Below are 25,358 nucleotides of genomic sequence, written 5' to 3'. Positions count from 1 at the left end.
AGCCTGGGACGCAAAGCTCTCGCCCAAGTGCCCCGTCCCTGCGCCCCGTGAGCCCGCGCGTGTCCCCACGCGGCGTGGAACCGTCCGCTCTGCAGGTAGCTGACTTGGATGTTCACTCGCCGGCCCGGCGGCTTTCTTGATACTGCTGCTGGAATACGGCTGGGGCTCGCGTAGCCCATGTCTGCAGCGAGTTCTTCCGGTCCGGTCCGGAATGGAACTGGGCTGGGCCCGGGGACACGTGGGACTCCCTGTGTGTGCAGCGCCCCCGGGGTGAGCGCTGGGCCAGGGGCTTCCAAGCCTGTGTGGAGAGCGGCCTCGCCCAACTTGCTGTTTGCTGAGCGGCTGCCGGGAGCTTCGGATTCTGTCACACCCTCAAGGCGCCGCCGCTGCCTAAGGCTTTCCTTGGGATCCACTGGAGTTAACGGTGCTTTCAAAAGCCATGCAGGGCGACCGGAAGTTCTGAAAGCAGCGTTTTGCCCTGGAGAGGCGGGAACTGACCAGGAATTCCGTGGAAACAGCACCGGCGGCGCGGCCTCCGCGGGGATTCTCGGGGACTCCGGCCGCGCCCCGCTGGAGGCCGGGCCGGGCCCTCTACTCCGGGGCGCTCCCCCACGCAGCTCCCCGGCCTGGTTCCCCCGCGCGTCGGGAGCGACCTGCGCTCGGTCCCTGCCCCGCCTGTGGACGGGATCTCGCCTGGCGCGGGGGGGGGGGGGGGGGGGGGGGAGGCGGGCCCGGGGACCACACGCGCCCGCAACTGGCGGGGCGCGGCTGCGGGGCACCCGCGTGGGCCCTGTTGTCCGCGGAAGGCGGGTGCAGAGCCACCTCCCGGAACCGGGTCGGAGGCAGGACCGGGACCCCTGGGCCGGTACCCCGCCATCTCTGATACTCAGCGAGACCCCGAAAACTGCGCTCCCTCCCCTCCGCGGCTCCACAGCCCCGCCGACCGCGAGCGCCGCTCCCGAGTCTCTTATTAATATTATTTGGAAGGCTCAGGGAGGGAGGGAAAGATAGCATCTACTGGTTCACTCCCCCGTGGGTGCAGGGGCTCAAACACCTGGGCCATCTTCCACTGCTTTCCCAAGCCATTAGCAGGGAGCTGGATTGGAAGTGGAGCAGCTGAGACTTGAACCAGCACCCATATGGGAAGCTGGGGCTGCATGCGAACGCTTAACCTACTAGCCACAGCAAGGGCCCTAGTTTATGGAACTTTAAACACAAGGACAGAAAGTTCTAGTGGACACGTGCTGTTCTCAGCAACCCAAGCTTGCTTTGGAGACTCTTCCCCACCCCACCCCACCCCCAGCAAAGTGGTGTGAGAACAGCGCCCCTCCCCTGTCCGCCAGCCTGACACCTCCTCTCTGCCCAGTGAGTGCTCAGGACCTCCTGGGCCGCCCAGTCCTACCTGTGCTCCCTCCAGAGCCACGACCACCGATAGAGGCCCTCTGTGAGCTTAGCACGAGTGGACAGCATGGACGACAGTGGTCACACACTCGAGAGCAGTGGTTCCCAACCACCACGGATTCTTTTTGAAAAGCCAAGTGACAGAGATGGAGAGGTCTTCCATCTGCTGTAGCGGCAATCCCCGGGGGCTGGGCCACACCAAGGGCAGGATCCAGAACTCCATGCAGGTCACTCGTGTGGGTGGCGGGGGCCCAGAGACTTCGGCCGTCATCTGTTGATTTCCCAGGCACATTAGCGAGGGAGCTGGATTGAAGTGGACTGGCCGGGACTGGGACTCGAACCCGCATCCATTTGGGATGCCAGCACTGCAGGTGGCAGCTTTACCTACTACGTCACAGCGGGTAGACACACTGTCTACAAAAGTGTTACTGGGGCAGTCACAAAATACCGCACCCACCCACACACAACTGATAAGGTGCACCATGCAGTTTTGTAGACTCCTTCTTTACATGGACTTCAAAATTTTCTGTGCCAAAATAAACTGATCTTTTAATCCCATGTTCTACAAACATTTTGAAGCAGACACTTTTCTCTCACTTTATTTCAAAAGCAGACACAGAAAGGTATCCCACCTGCAGGTTCACTCTCCAAATGCCCGGGCAGAACCAGGCCAAAGCCAGGAGCACCGATCAATCCAAGTTTCCCAGCTGGGAGGCAGGGACCTGATACCTGAGTCCTCTCACGCTGCCTCCCGGGGGGCGCACTGGCCGGAAGTGAGACCAGGAAGCAGAGCTGCAGTTGGACCCCAGACACCCTGACATGGAAAGGACAAACTAAGCGGCACCCTACCACTGCACCAAACGCCTACCCCTCAAGTTATTTCCATCAGTAAAGACACTGCGGTCAGCCTAGACCTACGTGGATTTCTGATCCGCACTCCCCTGACAGAAAACACCCGTGGAAAGGCCTGAAGTGAGGGTAGAGTCTAGCAGGTGGAGCTGGTTGTGTGGCAGTGCATTAAGCCAGTACCTGCAATGCACACATCCCATGTGGGTACTGGGTTCGAGTCCTGACTATTCTACTTCTGATCCAGCACCCTGCTAGCGTGCCTGGCAAAAGCACCAGGAAGGACCAGAGTACTTGGGCTCCTGCCACCCATGTGGGAGACCCAGATGGAGCTCCAGGCTCCTACTGTCAGCCTGGCCCAGCCATGGCTGTTGCAGCCTTTGTGGGTGTCAACCAGCAGGTGCAAGTCCTTCTCTGTCTACCTCTCTCTGAAACTCTGGCTTTCCAATAAATACATCTTTATAAAACTTCTTCAAGTACTGACGTTTTTAGAGCCACAGATCAAGTAAATACTTTTTTTTTTTTTTTTTGACAGGCAGAGTGGACAGTGAGAGAGACAGAGAGAAAGGTCTTCCTTTGCTGTTGGTTCACCCTCCAACGGCCTCTGCGCTGCGGCTGGCGCACTGCGCTGATCCGATGGTAGGAGCCAGGTGCTTCTCCTGGTCTCTCATGGGGTGCAGGGCCCAAGCACTTGGGCCATCCTCCACTGCACTCCCGGGCCACAGCAGAGAGCTGGCCTGGAAGAGGGGCAACCGGGACAGAATCCGGCGCCCCGACCGGGACTAGAACCCGGTGTGCCGGCGCCGCAAGGCGGAGGATTAGCCTAGTGAGCCGCAGTCCCAGCTCTGCTCCTACAGTTTATTAACTCTTTACTTCTCAGGCCTGTCTTCACTCTGAAGCCCTGGCACTCAGACCCCTGGACTTCTAGATGCTGGATGGGACAGGTAACGTTACAATGTTTCTGCGAAAGTAAGGATGGATGACACTAGACAAATATCTTGAAAGAAATTACAAAAAGGCAAGTTGTAAAATAGCAAAATCTCATCGAGGATAAAATACAAATACTCTATCTGGACGCACTGCTGCGCTGCCGGTTTATATTCTTCTTCTTTGTTTCAGGGGACGACCCGCACGCACATCTCCCAGCCTGTCCTCCGGGGGCTCTGGGACGGATGACGTCACCTGTTTGCAAAAGAGAAAGGAACACTGAAGCTGAGCTTCCACAGTGGGAGAGAGAGTACGCTGCGAGAAGGCGTGGCAGAGACACCAAGTGTCCCATCCCTGCCCTCACCGTTAGAACAACTGGCCTAAGAAAAGTACAGCTGAAGACCTAGCACAGAGCAGAGGTCTCTGCCATTGACGGGAGAAAACCATGTTGAGGACAGAAGTGAACGTGTGCTCTTTAACAGTCTTCACTGAGCTAAAGCCATCTGTGGTTGTAGGACACTGGGATCCTGGCTGCCCGTCCTTGAGACGTTGGTAACAGTGGGTGGACCTGGGGGACAGGATGAGGACTTGGTGAAAGGAGCAGAGAAGGCAGAATCCTGAGATCCCCAGGGCAGAGCCACCCCAGCAACAGACTCAGTGAGCGCGCCCGTCTCAGCAGCTAGAGTCCTCACTGAAATGCAGAAGTGTTGGATTCTGTAGTAGGCTGTGTTGACTGTTAATACGCACAGCTCTGTCAGATCACCCGTGACCCCTGGGGTTCAAGAAAGAGGCCGCCTGTGACCCTCCGTTTAGGAGTTCAACCCCACCCACAGAAAGGTCTCCTTCCAAAGCTACTCCAAACAGTGCCTTTCTCTCACGTGTGCCCAGGAAATGGAGAGGGACTACGTGAAGACGGCTAAGCAGCACAATCCCACTCTAGGCTTAGAAGAGGCTGACAGTTCGTGCAAACCTCACGGCCGGATCTAAAGTTTCGCCCCTGCAGCCTTCTCACACATCAAGGCCAAAGCAGCCTTCTGAGTCGGAGGTAACCTGCAGGAGCTTTGAACTGCAGAGACAAAACGTGCAGCCGCTTCTCTCCTCCCCCCGGGCTTGCTCAGCTCCCTGGGCATTTAAGCTGGAGGCCTGGGCTCCATCTCGGGGACTTTACACGTACAGCGATGGAAAACGCCGGTTCACGTTCGACCAAGAATGAACAACCACAGCAGATGAGTGTTAGGCGACTCGGCTAATCAGCAGAGGGCTGTAGACAGCACAGCGAGCCCCTGACCCTCAGAACAGCGGGGTTCCCACGGAGGACGCCCCCGTGGCTCCTCGCGGCCCTACAACCGCCATGTCCACCCAGGCTTTCCAGCGCCCTCACCTCTCTGAGTCTCCTCCGAATGAGGGCGGCCGTGGCATTCAGCGAGGCGTCATGCAGGTCCACCTCGGGCTCCTGCGGCAGCAGGGGCCCGATGACCACGGCGCGGCCGCTCGGGTCGGGCTCGGGGCCGGCTGCCCGTTTCCGGTCCTCCTCCCTGCGTCTCTGGCGCTCCTGCAGCTGCGTGCTCCGAGGCAGGAACCTGTCCACGGCTGCCGAAGACGGGGCGGCCTCGGGAGCGCTCCGTGGGCTCGGCGCAGAGTCCCAGAGCCGGGGGCCCTCGGCTCCAAAGCCGGCCCCGCCGCCCAGGCGCTTGCCAGGTGCCCCCGCATGGTGCGTGGCGAAGGAGCACAGAGGCCGTTGGCAGGAACAGGGAAGAGGCGGCCGCGAGCGCCCGGCAGAGGGGTCCAGGGCGGCCGCGCAGGACACAGCACCGCCTGCGGGCAGGTCCGGGCTGCAGGGGTCCGCGTCTCCGGGCTGGGGCAGGGACAGCGGCGGCGGCTTCGTCGGGACGCAGCCTTCGGGTTCCCAGGCAAAGCGACAGTGAAACAAGCGTTCACTAGTGCGGTCCTCGGTCAGGGAACCGATGCCGCCCCAGATCCGCGATGCTTGGCGGGGCGCGTCCACGTGGTCCGAGTTACAAAGGCTAAAAAGGAGCCCGGGTCAGGCCGCGCCCTCGCCCACCCCTCGGGTGCCTGGTCCCCGTTACTCATGCAGCTTCTGCGCGTTTGCTGTGGCAGCCGGGCGGTGCCTCCTACGCCCAGGGCCGCGTGCGCTCCCACTGCGCCCTCTGCTTTCCCAGAACCTCCGTGGTCTCGGTCTGCCCGGGCCGCCACGCAGAAGCTGCTGCGCCCGGCTCTCAGGAAAGGAGCCGCAGGCCTCGTCCCTGCAGCTGCGGGCCAGGGCGGCGTGGGCGGTGTGGGCACCCGAGGCCGCCGCCAGCGCCCACACCCAGCAGGGGAGGGAGGGCGCTCCCTACCTTTGCTCCTCGTGCTCCTCCCCACGTACGCCTTCCTCGCTGCTAACTTCCTCCTGGTTTCCTCCACGGTTTCAAATTCCGGAGCGTAGCACACGTGAAGCAATCCGCCGAAGAAGCTCTGCTCGTCCATCTTCCTCTTGGCCGTCCTGGGCAGAAACACGTCCCGGAGGGGTCAACCTAGACGCACCCGGCACGAGAGCTCGGCTGGCACCGCACGCGGGGACCCGCAGGGGACGCCCGGCTGTGCTGTGCGCGCATCCACCCTGCGCTCGGGGAAGCCGGGGCTCTGCTGTGCGCGCCGCCGACCCCGCCGAGCCTGCGGGGCCCCGGGGCCTCCTCTCGCCTCTCCCAGGAATCCAGACCTCCCGTGGCGGTGGGGTGGCAGGGACCGAGCACCTGCACCTGCCGCCTCCCAGCACGCACAGCGGCAGGATGCTGGCGGGAGCAGAGACCGGAGGAGACCGGAATGGGGCTCCGCTAGGCAGGCGGCGGCCCACGCCCAGCCGCTCCCGTCTGCGAGCTCGCAGATGACCCCGCACACGCGATCCGTGTCTCCGCACAGAAGTCAACCCATCTTGACTCCCGTTCGTGGCCTGTCCGAGGTGCCCGCGCTCAGTCCCGGGGCGACGCAGGTGTGAGGAGGCGGACCCGGACCCGGACCCGGGCCGACAGGAGGGAAGCAGAGACCAGGCGCCGCCCGCTCGCACGGTACCTGGCACTGTGCAGATGCAGGAACTTAATGAGATAGACCTCGGTGAACTCCTCCGCCGGGTACTCGTCTAAAGCATTGTACTGCTCGATGGCGCCGTACAGAGCAAAGCGCTCGACGAGCTCCCGCATGGCTCCCAGCGCAGGGACGCCCTGGACCAGCAAGTACCGGGACTCCAGGTTGATCGTGTACACCTGCAAAGGCCAGCGCAGAGCTCGGTGCCGTCACACACGCGCTTAGGGACCCGCGCGCCCTGAAACGGGGCTCTGCGAACCAACACTCCGTTCACGCGGAGCGCAAAACCCACGCAACAGGAGAACTCCCGCCCGAGTCTCTGCCCAAGACGCAGCCCCGCACGACAGCAGGCTCCCCGCCGGGCTGCGGGCCCCGAGGTCGGCGTGGCGGGAGTCGTCCGACGGCCACGCAGCCAGCGCGACCCCCGGGCCTCGCCCGTGCTCAGCACGGAGGCCAGCCCCGCAGCGGCCCCGCGTCGCGCCCAGCCGCAGTGCCGGCCTTCGAGGCCGCCCCTCGGCTCCCCCGCTCTCGGGGTCCCGCCCAGGGCTCCTCACGCGCCCCCGGCGGCCGCTGGACCGGCCAGCAGCGGAGCCCACTCCGTCCTCGCGGGGCGCTGACCCCACACACAGCTACCGAGGACGGCCACCCGCGGACGTCACGTCACCTTCACGGCGCGGGGCCGACGTCCCTCCCGATACTTGGCCCGCGTGTCGCACACCGCCTTCGGGACGTGGTGCTCCCAGACGCTCCCGGGCTGCCCGTCCCTCGACGCCATCGCGCTCTGCCCGGGGCTCGCGACGAAGACAACATCCGCCGGTCGGCCCCTCATTTCTCCAATAAGAGGGCGGGATGGGTCACGGCGTGCCCGGATTGGCTGGAGCATCGACAGCATCGGCCATCGTTTCCTGCGAGCGAGGACTTGGGGAGCGAGTGCCGCCCCCTAGCGGTGCGGCGGAGAGCGGGTGAGAAGCCGGCCCTCCCCCGCAGGGCGCGCGGCGGGACGCGCAGCTGGGCGAGAGGGCGGGACCGCCGGCGGCGCGGCCGATCGATGCTCTCGGGCTCGATGCCCTCGGCCTGCCGGGGCAGGGGTCACACGCTGGCTGTGGTGGGAGTGGGCCGAGCCGCGCTGCGGGACGATGTGGGGCGACAGTCGCCCGGCGGGGTCGGGGGCCGGCGGGGCGGCCGTGACTGTGGTCTTCACCAACGCTCGGGACTGCTTCCTGCACCTGCCGCGGCGCCTCGTGGCCCAGCTGCACCTGCTGCAGGTAACGCGCGACCGCGGACGCCGGGCCCCGCACGGTCGCCGGGCCGCGTCCAGCCCCGGAGGGGGTCCCTGGGGCGGTCTGGGGGGTTCTCCGCCCGCCCCGCCGCGTCCGGAGCAGCCCCAGGCCGGTCACTGGCCTCTCCGCTCAGGACCCAGAGCGACGTCCACACGGGCTGCTGTGAAGTGGTTGAGGCCGCTGGCGGTGCTCCGACGAGGGTTAGCGGCCTGGTTCCGCCCGCGCCCGCGCAGCCCCGGGTGGGCAGGGTCGCAGGTGTTGAGGCGCTGACGGACGCGGCCGCGGCGCCGCGCGTGCAGGACCCCGCGTGGGCCGCAGCCGGGCTGAGACCTTTCTCTCCCCGGTCCCCGCGTGCACAGAACCAGGCCGTGGAAGTAGCCTGGGGCCGGCAGCCCGTGTTCCTGAGCTGGGTGGAAGGCCGGCGGTTCAGCGATCCAGGCGAGAGTGTGGCTGAGATCAGCCGGCAAGTGGGGCGGACACTCGGACTCGCCGACGGCGGACAGGTGAGCACGCGGGGGCTGCGGCGAATTCTGGGAACGGCGCCAGAGCCGCGACCACAGCGCTCAGTGTTGTGTTTTTATGGACGTTAGATGATAGCAAACGCGTATGCTGTTACACTGATAGTCAAGTAACAGTAATTCTCTTGTCGTTTGCTATGCTGCTACCTTAGTTTTGTATTCTGTCACCTCTGTTACTGTTTACGTCCCTAACCATGTGTTGTTCAATTCCTTTTCCTTTATGAACAACTGGGTTTTACCCTTGTTTTCTTTTTAATTTTTTTATTTGACAGGTATAGTTATAGACACACAGAGAGAGAAAGGTCTTCCTTCCGTTGGTTCACCCCCCCCACCATGGCCGCTACGGCTGGCACTGTGCTGATCCCAAGCCAGGAGCCAGGTGCTTCCTCCTGGTCTGCCATGCGGGTGCAGGGCCATCCTCCACTGCCTTCCCGGGCCACAGCAGAGAGCTGGACTGAAAGTTGAGCAACCAGGACTAGAACGGGCACACATACGGGATGCCAGCGCCGCAGGCGGAGGATTAGCCTATTGAGCCACAGCGCCGGCCAAGATTTATTTATTCATTTGAAAAGCAGAGTTACAGAGAGGCAGAGTGAGAGAGAGAAGTCTTCCATCTGCTGGTTCTCTCCTCAAGTGACCACGACGGCCAGAGCCAGGCCCGTCTGAAGCCAGGAGCCAGGAGCTTCTTTTAGGTCTCCCATGTGGGTGCAGGGTCCCAAGCACCTGGGCTATCTTCTGCTTTCCTAGGCCATAGTAGTGAGCTGGATTGGAAGAGTAGTAGCTGGGACTCGAACCCGTGTCCATTTGGGATGCTGGCGCTGCAGACCAAGGCCTTAACCTGCTGTTCCACAGCACCAGCCCCTCTATTACCTCTTTTACTCACTCTTTAGGGTTCCTAATTTTGTTTTTGTGAAATTCTTTTCCTCTGGAGCTGCTGGATTTTGCCCTTATTGAACTACGTTTTCTAACCTTCTATGGTCTTGATTAAAAATATCAATATTGGAATAGAAGGTTATTCATGTATTTTTAAAAGATTGATTTGATAGGCAGAGTTAGAGAGGGAGATACAAAGAGAGATCTTCCATCCACTGGTTCACTCCCCTATGTGGTTACAATGGCTGGAGCTGTGCAGGGCCAAAGCCAGGTGTGTGGAATTCCATCTGGGTCTCCCAGATAGATGGCAGGGGCCCAAGCACTTGGGGCATCTTCTGCTACTTTCCCAGACTCATTAGTGGGTAGCTGTACTAGAAGTGGAACAGCCAGGACTTGAACCCATGCTCATATTGGATGCCAGCATTGAAGGCAGTGGCGTAACCCACGACAGCACAACACCAGCCCCTATTTTTCTCCTTTTGCCTGTGAATTTAATGTGCTTGATTGTAAACCTCAAAGCTTAAGGACTTGAGTCTGTTTTGTTACTTTTTATTTTTTGCAAGTGTAATCCTTTAAAACTTTTTTAAACTGTAGAAATAAGAAGCATTCTTTATACGTATTTTACATTTGAAAGTAAAAACTGGGTTTTTCTCTTTCCCCAGTTCCAGCATCAGAGTGAGTGTTTCCTGTAGTTGGGACCTCACTAGGCCGTTAGGATGTCAAGAATGAGATTATGCAGAAGGTCTTCATTGTCCTGTCCCGCGGAGTGTGTCAGACGCCTGTCCGTGTACACACCGAACAGCTCTCTGTCCGTGCATGTGAGATCCTCTTGTGCTGCTGCCACTGGGACGCCGTCTCCCCTAGAATCAGTGGTAGTAACAGGAAGTGGACTGGCTAACCAAGGCGTCCGGGGCTTCCTGCTGGGCAGGAGCTGCTTTGCAGATAGGGCACCACGGAGGTGGTGAGCGAGCGGAAACTCTGCTGTTTGCCCCAGGCAGTCAGGAAGGGCCGGCTGGCTGCAGCACTGGCTGCAGCTCTGGCCTTCATCCCTGAACGTGGGAAGCGTCTGCAGAAGGCAGAGAGTGAGATGCGGCTGCGGCTCCAGCTTTCTGAGATCTGTGATCTTACGTGGGTTACAGTGCGGGGCCAGGGGAGGGGAGCAGGTGTTTTACTCTCCTTTTGCTGTGAAGGATTACCCAGTACTTTTAAACACTTGTCTCTGATCTCTGTTTCAGTGTGTCGTTCACGTCATGGTTTTATTTACTTATTTATTTATTTATTTATTTTTAGAATTCTTGCATCTTCTTGGTGAACTTTTTTTTCTTTTCACTTCATGGTTTTAAAATTAACAGCTGGGGGGCTGGCGCTGTGGCATAGCTGGTAAAGCTGCCACTTGCAGTGCCGGCATCCCATATGGGCACTGGTTTGAGTTCTGGCTGCTCCACTTCTGATCCAGCTCTCTGCTATGGCCTGGGAAGGCAGTAGAGGTGGCCCAAGTCCTTGGGCCCCTGCACCTGTGGGGGAGACCTGGAAGAAGGTCCTGGCTCCTGGCTTTGGATAAGCTCAGCTCTGGCCATTATGAACCAGCAATGGAAGACTTATCTCTCTGCCTCTCCTTCTCTCTCTGTGTAACTCTGACTTTCAACTAAATAAAGAGAGGCAGAGACAGAGGTCTTCCATCCACTGGGTCACTCCCTAAATGGCCTCAACAGCTGGAACTGGGCCCATCGGAAGCTAGGAACCAGGAGCTTCTTCCAAGTCTTCAGTGTGGGTGCAGGGTCCAAAGGATTTAAGCCATCTTCTACTGCTTTCCCAGGCCACAGCAGGGAATTGGATCAGAAGTGGAGCAGTTGGGACTCAAACCGGTGCCCAGGTGGTGGCTTTACACACTACACCACTGTGCCAGTCCACATTTCTTTTTCTTTCTTTTTCTTTTTCAAGATTGATTGATTTGAAAGAGTTACACAGAGAGAGAGGAGAGGCAGAGAGAGAGAGAGAGAGAGAGAGGTATTCCCTCCACTGATTCACTTCCCAATTGGCCGCAATGGCCGGAGCTGCACCGATCTGAAGCCAGGAGCCAGGAACTTCTTCTGGCTTAGGCACAGGGGCCCAAGGACCTGGGCCATCTTCTATGGCTTCCCAGGCCACAGCAGAGAGTTGGATAGGAAGTGGAGCAGCTGGGACTCAAACCTGCGCTCATATGGGATGCTGGCACTGCAGGCAGCGGTTTTACCTGCTACCGGCCCTGGCCCATGTTTCTTTTTTTAATGATCATCTCTAATTTTGAAAAAGATGCTGTGCTAGGGTGTATTTTTCCTTTATTTTTTAATTGATTGTGAAATAATTTTTCTTAGAATGCTAAGTATGTCAAGGCATAGTTAATACATACATAGGGGCCGGCGCCATGGTGCACTAGGTTAATCCTCCGCCTGCAGTGCCGGCATCCCATATGGGTGCCCGTTCTGTCCCGGCTGCTCCTCTTCCAGGCCAGCTCTCTGCTGTGGCCCGGGAGTGCAGTGGAGGATGGCCCAAGTGCTTGGGCCCTGCACCCCATGGGAGACCAGGAGAAGCACCTGGCTCCTGGCTTCAGATTGGCGCAGCACTGGCCGCAGCAGCCATTTGGGGAGTGAACCAATGGAAGGAAGACCTTTCTCTCTGTCTCTCTCTCTCTCACTGTCTGTAACTCTACCTGTCAAATAAATAAATAAAGTCTTTAAAAAAAAATAAAAAAGAGAATAGATATATAATAAATATTGACACATGAAAGTCTACACTCCACACCCCAACACATACACACACACAGTTATGTACCTGAGAACCCCTAATTTTCCAAGGATACAGCTAAGTCTTTTAAAAATAGCTTTAACTGTTTAATTTTCCAGGCGTTTCTCAAGCCGTGCTCCCACGTGGTGTCCTGTGAGCAAGTGGAGGTGGAGCCGCTCTCCGCAGACGACTGGGAAATACTGGTAAAGAAGACGGACTGCCTCGAAACACCCGTGCCTCGGGTTTTTCTTCTCTGCGTTTCATTGTGTATTCTGAGTTGGTTTGAGTGATAAGAATGCACTCTTAGAAATTAGAGAATGAAAGGAGGAATGCAGGTTAAAGAATTGCATTGGATTTGAGATTCAGGCTAAATGAGTAGAGTCTGGCTGCTTTTGCCATAGAAACATGCAAAAACTGGGTAACTCAGTACTGTGACCTTTTTTCCATATCCTATCCCATCATGCCTTGTAACATGGAACGACGTATCTGCCTTAAATGTACACAATACGTTTATGTTTTAGAGAAAGAGTACACGGGTCCTGGCCGGAGTGTGGGGTGAGCCCGTGTGTGTCTGTCCTTCCAGGAACTGCACGCTGCGTCCCTTGAGCAGCGCCTTCTGGATCAGATCCGAGTCGTTTTCCCCACAGCCGTGTTTCCCGTCTGGGTGGATCAGCGGACTCACATCTTCATCCGGGTTGGTAGGTGCTGTTGTAACTTGTCCTTCGCCTTCCCCACGGTAGCACTGGTCCAGGGCAGAGATCACAGGTGCTCACGCGCTCTGTTTTCTCCACAGTTGCCCTGGTGCCAGCAGCCACTTACGGGAGGCTCGAGGCTGATACCAGACTCCTGATTCAGCCAAAGGCACGTCCAGCCACAGAGGATGTGTCCTCACGAGCGCACGAAGCACGCGGCGAGTTTCCTGGTCTTGAGAGAGACCAGCAAGGGACGACAAGAGGACTTCAGACCAAGCAGCTTCCGGCGGATAACCCGCGAGGTACCGGGACTGCTGCCGCAGACCCAGAAGTTTCTGTGGACTCCTCTTCAAGCCTGTGGACCATGATAGGCAGCATTTTTTCTTTTGGATCCGAGAAGAAGCCAGAGACATCCTGGGGTGTAACTGAGATCAGTGCGTTCAAAAATATGCAGTCAAAGGTCGTCCCGCTGGACAATATCTTCAGGGTGTGCAGCTCCCGGCCCCCCAGCGCGAGCCACACAGCAGCGCCTTCTGTGTCCGCCGCTCCCTGTGCCGTGCACGTGTTTCCATGGGACCAGGAGTATTTTGATGTGGAGCCCAGCTTCACTGTGACCTATGGAAAGCTAATTAAGCTCCTTTCTCCAAAGCAGCAGCAAAGGAAAACCAAGCAAAATGTCCTCTCCCCTGAAAAAGAGAGGCAGATGGCGGAGGCACCAGATCAGAAGCAGATCGGCGCCGACCACAGTCAGGAAGCCGGGAAGGCTCGCGTGCTGAAGGTGGTCTGGAACGGGCTCGAGGAGCTGAAGAACGCCGGAACGTACACCACACACGTAGAAGCTCTCCATTTTGGGAAAGTCTGGGTTGGTATGCATTTTAGAATTTGAGGGGAAAATGTGTGTAAACTTCCCCAATTATGAATTAGAATCGCATCTTATGTATAAATGGAAAACTAATACCATAAATACAGCATCTAAAGTCATGGGAGGCCACGGTTCTGCTTGCAGTGTAGTCTTTGGGGCCAAGGGGCTCGGACAGGTTCTGGCTTGGACAGGTACACGCCTTGAGGTTTCGAAATTCTTGCTTGAGGTTGCATAGCTGGTAAGTGGTAGAACCAGGGTTCCAACCCAGGAGCCTGGCTCAGGGTCCACTCTCAGGGTGGGATGCCCTGCACATCTTAATGCTGGCAGGTTTGTTCCCAAGCTCCTGAGAGCAAAGGGAAGTGCTCCGTACAGAAGAGAGCCAGGGCGGAGATAGGCTTGCTGCTGGCGCCTGGGTGGCCGCGCACTGGGAAGCTGCTGGCCTGCTGCTGTCTGCCGTTCGACTCGGGTGCACGTGGCCGAGGAAGTAGACAGGGCCAGTAGTGCTCTTCCCCCTCGTGCTGGCCCCAGATGCCAGTGTCACTTGGTACGGCGTGAGTTGCCAGCCCATTTACCTGAAGGTAAGGTTGAGCCCCTGTGAAGTGACTGTGTAGTGAGGAAGGAAAATAGGACAGGAAAGTGTCTCTTGCAGATTTTTGTTTTTATTCCTGCGGTCTTACCTGTGACCTTTATGCTAGTTACATACAAAGTTTTCATCTTTGCTTACCTCATTTTTTTAAAAAACAGATTTATTTAGTTATTTATTTGAAAGGCAGAGCTACAGAGAGGCAGAGTCAGAGAGAGAGAGAGAGGTCTTCCATCTGCTGGTTCACTCCCCAAATGGCTGCAATGGCTGGAGCTGAGCTGATCCGAAGCCAGGAGCCAGGAGCTGCTTCTGGTGCTCCCGTGCAGGTGCAGGGGCCCAGGCCATGGTAGGGAGCTGGATTGGAAGTGGAGCAGTGAGGTCTCTAACCGGTGCCCATGTGGGATGCCGGCACTGCAGGCGGCAGCTTTACCAGCTACGCCGTAGCACTGGTCTGCCCACCTCATTTTCTAAAGCCCCGGGTCCCTGTTGTGTTGTTGGCTTGAGCTGTCAGTTCAGGGGATTGCACTGCATCCTCTGATACAGAATGCCTCACACTCCGGTGGTTGGGATTTAGCTGGTTCTGCCTTGCAGTTCTTGAGATCCAGGTGAGGACAGGGTGAAGTGGCGCTGATGGGGGAGCCTGGGAGACCTGAGACAGCAGCAGGGGCCTGTGCTTCCCACCCTGCAGGTGAGAGCTAGAGGCATTGAGGATAATCGCTGCCGCCGGGCTGCACAGGCTCCACCTGGAATCGAATCTGCTCACTGGGAATACAACCAGCGAGCTTGTTACCTGTGCGGTGGGAGGATTTTTATTAATGGGAGACTGACACATGTGTTAGTCTTGAAGTCAGGATGTGTACCTCAGTTGTTTTAGGATTTTGTCTACCATTAACATGCCTGTGCCTGCCCTTTAGAAATGAACAAAGATAGTAAAGAGATGAAAGCCTCTGTGTCTTTCAGTACTTACCAGTGTCTGGAGATGAGAAAAGGAATAATTTTTTAGAAAGATTTGCTGGGCCAACGTTGTGGTGCAGCTGGGTGAGCTGCCACGTGGAACCCTCACATCCCATATTGAAGCCCCAGGTTGAGTCCCATCTGCTCTGCTTCCGATCCAGCTCCCTGATTATTGGCCTGGGAAAGCAGTAGAAGATGGTCTAATTGTTTGGACCCCTGGAATCCACATGGGAGACCTGGATGGGGTTCTGGTTCCTGGCTTTGGCCTGGCCCAGCCCCGGCTGGAGTGGCCATTTGGAGAGTGAAGATCCTCCTACCAGAGGATGGAAGATCTCCTTCCCTCTCCCAGACCCTCTCCCTTACACCTCTTCCCTTTCCATCTCCCTGCCTTCTGTCACTCTGCTTTTCAAATAAGTAAACATAATCCTAAAAAATAGAAAAGATTTATTTGAAAGGCAGAGCGACATTGAGAGATAGAGATCTTCCATCCATTGGTTCACTCCCCAGGTGGCTGCAGACATTAGCTCCGGCTAGGCTGCAGCTAGGAGCCCAGAACTCCACAGGGTCTCCTGCATGGACCACCTCTGTTTTCCCTGGCACATTAGCAGGGAGCTGCATAGCAAGTGGAGCGGCCAGTACGTGAACCAGTATGCTGATATGGGGTGCCAGCGTCTCAAGAGGTGGCTTAACTCGCTCTGCCACATCACCAGCCCTGAGAAGAAATATAAACATTCTCACTGAGATAGAATTGAAATGTATCATTCAGTTGATTCTGGTGTATTTGTAATAGTTGCACAACTATCACCACAATCTAAGTTCAGATCAATTTCATCAATGGGGATGGGAACTTTCACCCTTTGCTTTTCTTTCTTTTTTTTTTTTTTTTTGGCAGGCAGAGTTAGAGAGAGAGAGACAGAGAAAGGCCTTCCTTTTCTGTTGGTTTACCCCCCAAATGGCTGCTACAGCTGCAGCGTGCTGATCCATAGCCAGGAGCCAGGTGCTTCTCCTGGTCTCCCATATGGGTGCAGGGCCCAAGCACTTGGGCCATCCTCCACTGCCCTCCTGGGCCACAGCAGAGAGCTGGACTGGAAGAGGAGCAACTGGGACAGAATCCAGTGCCCCAACAGGGACTAGAACCCGGTGTGCCAGCGCCGCAGGCGGAGGATTAGCCAAGTGAACCACGGCGCCGGCTTACCTTTTGCTTTTTCCATGAAGTTTTTGTCTGCATTTAATTGTGCCTGTAGAAGATTATCTGTGATTAGCCTTGACTGTTCCACTTTTTCACTGATTCTCAATTTTCACAGATGAAGACTCCTCAAAGACAACAAATAACATTTAATTGGAATGTAATTGTACTGTAATTTAAAAGATGATTATTGTGGCTTGAATGCACTTAAATCCATTTAAAGCTTTAATTTTGAGGATTATAGAAAGAAAAGGAAAGCAACACAGGGGGAAGTTGAAGAGTTTGGGTGAGACAGGAGCTGAACATCTGCGTCCACGTGGTTCTGCTGTTGCACTGGTCCAGGAGTTTGTGCCTTGCTGCCCCACTGCTCCCGGGTCATGGTTTTGGGAGATGATGAGGTCATGACAGTGCAGCCCTAATGAATAGGATTACGGCCCATATTAAAGAAACCCAGGGGAGCTCATTCACTCTCTATGCCATGTGGTGACGTGGCAGGTAGGTGCTGTCCACAAAGAGGCCCTTAACTGGACACCAGATGTACTGGTGCCTTGCTCCTGGGCCTCGGTGCCTCCAGAGCTGCAAGCAGTTAACCTGGGTTGTTTAGAGGCCACTCAATCTGTGGCACTGCGTTGGAGCAGCACAAAGAAACTGAGGAAACTGTCAGTGTGATCATGTTTTAGTTTCACTGGGATTCATTGAAGCTAATGCCAGTATTTATGCTATGAAATATTTTAAAATCAAGCTTTGAACATATTTTTGTTTAAATTTCAGATTCCAGAGGACCTAAGAAAGAGACTAAATATAGAAATGCATGCAGTAGTCAGAATAACTCCTGTGGAAATTATTCCTAAAATTCCAAGATTTCTAAAATTACAACCTAAGGAGGACTTGGTGAGTTCATATATATATATATATATATATATGTTATATCAAGATTCTTTTTTAAAAATCTTTATTTACTTGAAAGGCAGGGTTACAGAGAGAAGGAGCAACAGAAGGAAAGAGATGTTTTCCATCTGCTGGCTCTCTCTCCAGGTGGCTGCAACAGCCAGGGCTGGGCCAGTCTGAAACCTTGAGCCTAGAGCTCCATCCAGGTCTCCCACACGGGTGCAGGGGCCCAAGCACTGGGGCCATCTTCTGCCTCTTGCCCAGGCCATAGCACAGAGCTAGACTGGAAGTGAAGCAGGACAGCATGAGCCGGAGCTCATGTGGGATCTGGCGTCACATTTAGCAGCTTAACCTGCTGAGCCACAATGCCAGCCCCTTAACATTTTTTTGTGTGTTACAAAATTTCCAGTTTCTTTAGTGAGTAATAAGAATAGTGTATTCCTTTTTGTTAGAAGGACAAGTCTTTTTTTTATTGTGTGAAAATATATGTAACAAGATAGGCCATTTTAACCACTTTCAAGTGTATAGTTCAGTGGCACAATCAGATCTGTATTGCAGTCATCACCACTGCACTTCTAAAGTCCCACTGCCCCAGTAGCAACTCTGCCCACTGAGCAGCAACTCCCATGCCCTCCTCCACCCCGCCCCTGCAGACCTCTGACTTACATTGTGACTCTGAGTTTGTCTACTCAGGGTATTTCATGTAATTGGAATCACACAATATTGGTTTGAGACGTCTGACTTGTTTCATGTGACAGTGTGTTCAGGGTTTATCCCATCTTGTTGCGTGTAACAGAACTTCGGTTTTTTTCATGGCTGAATAATATCTTACTACACGGATACAGCACATTTGTTCATCCATCCTTCTATTGATGGATACTTGTTACTTCCACTTTTTTGGCTGTTGTCAATAGTAATACTCAAGGATCTGTTTTTTTTTTTTTTTTTTTTTTTGACAGAGTTAGACAGTGAGAGAGAGACAGAGAAAGGTCTTCCTTCCACTGGTTCACCCCCCAAATGGCTGCTATGGCCGGAGCTATGCCGATCCGAAGCCAGGAGCCAGGTGCTTCCTCCTGGTCTCCCATACAGGTGCAGGGGTCCAAGCACTTGGGCCATTCTCCACTGCCCTTCTGGGCCACAGCAGAGAGCTGGACTGGAAGAGGAGCAACTGGGACTAGAACCTGGCACCCGTATGGGATGCCGGCGCAGCAGGTGGAGGATTAACCAAATGAGCCACTGTGCTGGCCCCAAGGATCTGTTTTCAATCTTTTTTGCTATCTACCCAGTAGAATTGTTAGATTAAATAGAAAGTTTATGTTTAGTTTTTTGAGAAGCCAAGAAGTTTTTTTACAAGTAATAGATACATTATATAATCATATCATTACAAATATGGATTATTTTGGTTTTTAAAAGATTGACCTTGGAGCAAGCATTGTGGTGTACTGGGTTACACTGCTGTTTGGGATGCCTGCACCCATTATCTGAGTACCAGTTTGAGTCCTTGCTACTCACCTTTCAATTCAGTTTTCTGCTAATGCATGCTGGGAAATAGCAGATGATGGGGGAGGTCCCTGAGTTTTTGCACCCACATGGAAGACCTGAGGGAGCTGGGCTCCTGGCTTCAGCCTGGCCAAACCCCAGCTACTGCAGGCATTCGGAGAGTAAACCAGCAGACAAGTATTGATCTCTTGATCTCTGTCTCTTTGTCACTCTGCCTTTCAAGTAGTTGAAAATAAACATCTTTTGAAAAATAAAAGATTGGTATTTTGACTACATCCGTATATATTTTTAAAAATTTCTGCCATGTTTTAATATTAATATTGTAGCCCTGAAGAGTCTGTGCTGGACTGTTTTACTTTTCTACTCAGTTAATTCTCTGGAAATTGGTGTGATCCAAAAAAATGAGATTCAAAAAACTTAAAAGTCTTATTTCGATTTTTATTTTATTTGAAAGGCAGAGAGAGATCTCCTGTTTGCTGGTTCACTCCCCAAATGCCTGCAACAGCGAGGGCTGGGCTAGACCAAAGCTAGGAGGCGGAAAATCTGGGTCCCCTACATGGGTGACCCAGTATTGGAGCTGTCACCTGCTGCCTCCCAGGGTGTGCAGTTGCAGGAAGCTAGAGTTGGAAACGGAGCTGGGATGGAAACCCAGGCATGATTGTGGGCAACTCTCCGCGGCATCTTAAACACTGCACCAACACTCACCTCTAAAAATCTTTTTAGTAAAATATTGTTATCAAATAACACCAGTTTGGCTTATCACTTCTTAAGTAGTTATACTAAAGGAAAGTCATGGTGCATTCAAGAAATTCCAAGCGAATTTAACCTTTCTCTGATAATTCAGATGAAACTTTGGGATCCTCAGGACTGTTAGACCATGGAGGAGCCAGTTGAACAGAACTTTCTAGTTCATGAAACACTGGATAAGATAGTTTCTGCTGTTGAACCCGAGAGGAGGACACATTAAGTGCTATTACCATAACTGTGTAACTGAGCATTTTCACACACTGGCTACGCCGTGCACAGTGAGTTCTAGTTTTATTTTAACTTTTTGATTTTTTTTAAACATTAATTTATTTACTTGAAAGAGTTATAGACAGGCAGAGGCAAAGAGGAAGAAAGAGAGAGAGAGAGGTCTTCCATTCCTCTGGTTCACTCCCCAAACGGCTGCAACGCTGGAACTGTGCTGATCTGAAGCCAGGAGCCAGGAGCTTCCTCCGGGTTTTCCACGTGGATGCAGGGACCCAAGCACGTGGGCCATCCTCCACTGCTTTCCCAGGCCATAGCAGAGAGCTGGATTGGAAGTGGAGGAGCCGCGATTTGAACCGGTGTCCATGTGGGATGCTGGCACTGTAGGCAGTGACTTTACCTGCTACACCACCACACAGGCCCCACTTTTTGATTGTTAATCTTGTTATTGGGGCTGGTGTTGTGATATAGCAGGTAAAGCTGCCGCTTACAATGCTGGCGTCCCATATGGGTGCTGGTTCAAGTCCTGGCTGCTCCACTTCCAATCTAGCTCCCTGTTAATGCACATGGGAATGCAGCAGAGGGTAGCCCAAGTCTTTGGAAAGCCCAGAAGAAGCTCCTAGCTCCTGGCTTTGGTCTGGCCCATCTCTGGCTGTTGTAGCCATTTGGGGAGTGAACTAGCAGATGGAAGAATTCTCAATCTCTCTGTTGCCCTCTCTTTCTCTGTAACACTACCTTTCAAATAACTAAAACAAACAAAAATTTGGTATTTATCAAATGTTAGGACCTTAAGAAAATAATTAGCCACTGGTCATAAGATTTGTTTTTGTTTTTTTTGAGAGGAGTTTTAGTCTGAATGATGGGATATACTACCTAATGCTTTCATATTCAAAATTACATGTTTTTAAAGATTTATTTCCTTATTTACTTGAAAGTCAGAGTGACAGAAAGAGAGAGCAAGATCTTCCATCCATTGCTTCATTCCCGAAATGGTCTCAATGGCCAGGACTGGCCCAGGCCAAGGCTAGCAGCCTAGAACTCCATCCGGGGCTCCCACGTGGGTGTCAGAGCCCAAACACTTGAGCCATCCTCTGCTGCTTTCACAGTGCAGTAGCGGAGAGCTGGATCATAAGTGGGGCAGCTGGGACTCAAACTGGCGCCCTGATGGGGGATGCCAGTGTGACAGGTAGCAGCTCAACCTGCTGTACCACAGCAGTGGCTCCCAGAATTGCATGTTTTAGTGGAAGTTTTAGGACTTTTCACTGGCCTCTCTGGGCTATAATTTTATTACTTGGGATATGAAAGTGCCTGAATCTGAAAGAACTGTGAGTTGCTTTTTTGATTCCAAAAGTCTTATTTTAAATAGTTCTTATCTGTATTTTATTACTTTGTTTAGGTCTTTAATCTCCTTCATTGATCAGTAATATCCAAAGAATAAATTGGCTATTTCTATAATTTTTAGAAATGGAAGAAAGTACCTTTTCTTAGCCTAGCCAGCTTTTGGTAGGGATCAAACTCTGATGTGAGCTGAAACAGCAAATCTAAGTTTGACTTTAGAAGGAGAAAAGGACCAGTCTGAGAAGTGATACAGTAGACGTTTATTTTCCTAGGCAGAGATTAATCATCTTTTCTATGTGCATTTTTAACCTAATTTTTAATTTTAAATAGATTTAAAAAGTTAACTTTAATGTAAAAGCTTTAAAATTAGCAATGTTTTTCGTAGAGATTTTTCATACCTTTGAATGATTAACACTGTTGAGGTCAGGAATGCAGTGAGCTTAACAGAACAAAAATAGAAATACTGGCTTAAACAAAAGAAAAATATTCCTATTCTTTTGAACAAGGAAGTTGCAGGAGCTAATGGGTAGTTAAACTGTGTCATCAGGGATCCAGGCCCTGTCAGTCTTCCTGTTCTTCCGCCCTCAGCCCATGACTTAACTCCGGTTAGATGCAAAGTGTTTGCTCTACAGAGACCTCCTGGTCTGCATTGCAGAAAGCAGAAGGGAAGGCACAAGGCAAAACCGTCTCCATGTGAGGTTTCTCTGCCTTTAGGAAGAGAGGCCCCAGCCAGGGATTGTTGACTGCTCACTGTCAACAGTGAGCAGTTTCTCCCTCTCCCTCTCCCTCTCCCTCTCCCTCTCCCCCTCCCTCTCCCCCTCTCTCCCTCTCCCTCTCCCTCTCCCCCTCTCCCCCTCTCCCCCTCTCCCCCTCTCCCCCTCTCCCCCTCTCCCCCTCTCCCCCTCTCCCCCTCTCCCCCTCTCCCCCTCTCCCCCTCTCCCCTTCTCCCTCACGCACACACACACACACACACACACACCCTCTAGCTCTAGGCAGGGAATCAAGGATTTTGCCTTCCTGCCGCTGTAGCAGAGGGAGGCCCAGCAGAATAGGGTTGACCTGGTTGCTTATCCCTGGGCACAGAGGAAAGGGGCGTGTTCACATTCGCCGCGTACAGCGGGTTTCTTTGGGGGGTACCGTGTTCATTGTCCTGACGGTAATGCCAGATCCCAACTGTGCACCTACCCTCAAGCGTCCTTCACTGGTTTTGCTGGCCGAGGATTCTGTTTTATTAGGAGGATAAGATGTGTGCAAGTTGCAGTATTAGGGTAATGCATTGTGGTTCTTTCCTTCCCTCTGGCAGCCGAAGGATGTGAGTGAAGCCGAGGTAAAAACGGGGTTCTGTTCCTGGCTGCAGCAGTCTGCAACCACCACGCTGCCTTTGGTGACATCAGAGGAAGAACATATCAAGCTGGGAATTAAGGATGGTGGGTAAATTGCTTGGGATATTTTGCTGTTTGAACCTGTGTCATATGTGATCAGTGAAATACAGTAAGCACACACAACAACTTTCTGTGAAGAAATGTCTGGGACTGGTGTTGTGGTACAGTGGGTTAAGCCACCACCTGGCTGCTCCGCCTCTGATCCAACTCCCTGCTGATGCACCTGGGACAGCAGCATATAGTGGCCCAAGTACTCAGACCCCTGTCATCCAAGGGGAGAACTGGGTGGAGTTCTGGGCTCCTGACTTTGGCCTGGCCCAGCCCTGGCCATTGTGGCCATTTGGGGAGTCAAAACAGCAAATGGAAGATTTCTTTCTCTCTCTCTGTCTCTCTTCCTTTCACTCTGTCACTCTACCTTTCAAATAAATAAATTAATTAAAGACATTATTTTATTATAGAATTAATTTTTTTTTGCTTTTAATTTGAAGTTAATATTTAAAACCTTAAATTATCCTGTTGGTTTCAACGCTCACTCTACATTTATTATTTTCTTTTTAATAGGTTTGAAGGAATTTTCTCTGTGTATAGTTCATTCTTCAGAAAAAGAAAAAGAGAAAGAAAAAAGCATTTTTCTGTTGAGTCCCAATCTGCTGCAGAAGATCACGATACAAGTAATTACATACTATTGAATATTTAATAAAAAGGTACTTGTTAAGTGTGATCGATAATAAAGGATGAATTTCCTTATAAGATCTTGTACCCTAAAATATATTAGAAACCCAAATAATAAGGAATAACTTGATTTTAAATATTTTACCTTAATTTTTTAGAAAAGATTTATTTATTTGAAAGGCACATTTAGAGAGACAGCGAGAGACACAGAGAGTCTTCCCAACCACTGGTTCACTCCCCAAATACCCATAATGGCTGGGACTGGGTCAGGACAAAGCCAGGAGCCTAGAATGCCACCTGGGTCTCCCATATGGGTGGCAGGGGCCCAAACACTTAGGCCATCTTCTGCTGCTTTCCCCGGCACATTAGCAGAGAGCTGAATTGGAAGTGGAGCAGCTGGGACATGAACTGACCAGTGTGGCAGGCGACAGTCTAAACCCACTCTGGCACAACACCAGCCCCTTTCAGTATTTTCATATTTAGTTTCTTTAAATTACTTAGATAAATTATTGATTTATCCTAAATTTAAAAGTCAGTGTCTCAGCACAATCAAATTTTAAGAACAGAGTTGATTGTGTTAATTGGAAAATGGATCGTGATTTTAAATTATCCTAGTATTGGGCACGTGTTTAGCCTAGCAGGTAAGCTGCTTATTGGGAGCCTGTGTCCTGCATCAGAGTACTTGGCTCCATTCCTGGCTCCAATTTCATGCAAATGCAGATGTTGGGAGGCAGCAGTAATGGCTCAAGTAGTTGAGTTTCTGCCATTCACATGGGAGACCTGGACTGAGTTCCCAGTTGCCAGGTTTGGCCAGACCCAGCCTAGCTGTTGTGGGGATTTGAGGAGTGAACTTGTAGAAGGGTGTTCTCTCTGTCTCTGTGTCTCTCAAATTTTAAAATAAGTCCACAAATCAAAAATAAATAAAATGAAATTCTAATATTAAAACAAATGAAAATGTAGTTTTTGAAGTTTCATCTTGAAAATTCATATTTTATGTGTAATTTTGCTAATCACCCATATTATTTCAGCAGTTCTTAAATTCAGAACTCTACAGACATTATCAGATCTTTTTTCTTCCAGAAGTTCTGTAATAGTGATCCTTGTAAGGTATCATGTTCTAGTTAGGATATTTATATTTGTCACAGCGGGACTGAAGACATGTGGTATGCTCCCTTATAATTGTGGTAGCTTGAAACTAGACCCTATTTCTTCATTTTTGAAATAGAATTGAAGGAATACCATGCAGAGAAAATACCAGTGTGCAGATTGTGAAAATAATAGATGAGATAGAAATGAAAATTCCAAATAAGACTGTATCTGTAAAATGTGTTAAGTACATGATACTCTGCTTATTGACCATATATATTTATGTTCCCTGGGTGAGGAGATTGTTGTTGTCAAGAGTGTTTTAAATCCATGTACAATTTATCTGTTCTCGGTGTGTGAAAGAATCAACAGTTCAATTTTCGGGAACCCAAGAAAAACAGACCAAACACATCACTCTGAAATGTAAAACTAATTTTTCCTTACTACTATAGGTCCTTCTAGATCCTATGGTAAAAGAAGAAAACAGTGAGGAAATTGACTTAATTCTTCCCTTTTTAAAGCTGAACTCTTTGGGGTAAGAAGTTTTGGCCAAACAAGCATGTTTAGAGAAATGTGTGGACATTATTTGTGGCAGGGTTTTTATGTGTAAAGATTAAAGTAGATGTTAATGTCAACAAATGGGTTTATAATGCGTTATCTTCGCAAGGATTGTTGTTCCCGTCATCCCTAGCTTTGCGATTGCCTTGTCATCTTAGATAACTAGAAGTTTGACACTTTCTAGGAGTCTTACCTTGAGAACTGGTTTGTGAGGAGAAAGCTTCTAGAAATCACCTGGATCATCTGTGCTTGAATAAAACAATAATCCTTATAGCAAATAAGTGTGTTTTAAAAGTTAAGTCTAAAAACATTTGACTATTTAAAAATATTTCAAATTAAGTTATTCCTTCATTATCTTACTGTGATAACTGGGACTGTTTTCCTCAATTTAAAAGACAAACATATCCAGAAACTCCTCTTCATCTCTGTTTCTTATACAGTATGACAAGCTCAAGGAAACATTACCTGTTAGAATTCTTCTGAGGCTGTTGCTAGATGCAATAATAGTGTTTTGATTTCCTGTAATAATATCTGGTTTTTTGAAATATTAAACCAGAGAGTAAAAATGTTTAAACCTAATAATGTTCATCAATTTAAAGTAAACGCTATACTTTAGACTCGAAGAATTTATTGGTATATTTCTAGTATAAATAAATTGTTGCAGTCAGGATCAAGAAGTAGCTTTAAGTTGATGTTCCTGAAATCTACAGATTGAAACTGGATTTCTGAGGTAATGATTAAGGGGACATAAGCCTGCAGTTATCATAAGTAGTCCCAAAGCTCTTGTTCGTGGTCATGTTGATCACCAAATGAAAACACACGTGGAGGCGGAGAAAGTGAATGTGTGAGACAGATTCCTTAAGGAGTCCAAGCAGGGCAGAACTGTTGGAAACTGCACAGGTTTGAAAGTAGTGCAACTGACTTTAAAAGCTGTGAATCCGATTTGGCGTTAGCCAGCATACTTCCTCAGATTGGGGATGATCTGTACGATTTAATTCT

At 51.7% G+C, this 25,358-nt stretch overlaps 2 protein-coding genes across 4 annotated transcripts in view; one reads left to right on the top strand and one right to left on the bottom strand.

Moving 5' to 3' along the window:
* Positions 1–1,984: 1,984 nt before the first annotated feature.
* Positions 1,985–7,147, bottom strand: LOC100354866 (RNA-binding protein 48). The gene is made up of 5 exons (XM_008261742.4): positions 6,920–7,147; positions 6,244–6,434; positions 5,532–5,677; positions 4,556–5,070; positions 1,985–3,429 (listed from the first exon to the last, which is right to left on the bottom strand). The coding sequence occupies exons 1-5, from the start codon at positions 7,145–7,147 to the stop codon at positions 3,343–3,345; spliced, it is 1,167 nt and encodes a 388-aa protein (XP_008259964.3). The 3' UTR covers positions 1,985–3,342.
* Positions 7,148–7,386: 239 nt separating this feature from the next.
* The window catches only part of PEX1 (peroxisomal biogenesis factor 1), a 47,278-nt gene continuing 29,306 nt past the window's right edge, over positions 7,387–25,358 (top strand). For all 3 annotated transcript variants that reach the window (XR_011383214.1, XM_051853339.2, XM_002713809.5), the window contains exons 1-9: positions 7,387–7,520; positions 7,895–8,038; positions 11,809–11,892; positions 12,273–12,387; positions 12,483–13,243; positions 16,738–16,857; positions 21,965–22,088; positions 22,605–22,714; positions 24,254–24,336. Coding sequence is in view for 2 of the 3 variants with exons in the window: in XM_051853339.2 (XP_051709299.2) it covers positions 7,392–7,520; positions 7,895–8,038; positions 11,809–11,892; positions 12,273–12,387; positions 12,483–13,243; positions 16,738–16,857; positions 21,965–22,088; positions 22,605–22,714; positions 24,254–24,336 (1,670 nt within the window). In the remaining variant the exon portion in view is untranslated. The remainder of the gene's footprint in view (positions 7,521–7,894; positions 8,039–11,808; positions 11,893–12,272; positions 12,388–12,482; positions 13,244–16,737; positions 16,858–21,964; positions 22,089–22,604; positions 22,715–24,253; positions 24,337–25,358) is intronic.

The sequence above is a fragment of the Oryctolagus cuniculus genome, chromosome 16 (genome assembly GCF_964237555.1).
Source record: "Oryctolagus cuniculus chromosome 16, mOryCun1.1, whole genome shotgun sequence".
Lineage (NCBI taxonomy): Eukaryota > Metazoa > Chordata > Mammalia > Lagomorpha > Leporidae > Oryctolagus > Oryctolagus cuniculus.
Note: the sequence above shows the minus strand (reverse complement) of the source record. Positions and strands in the feature narration are given on the sequence as shown.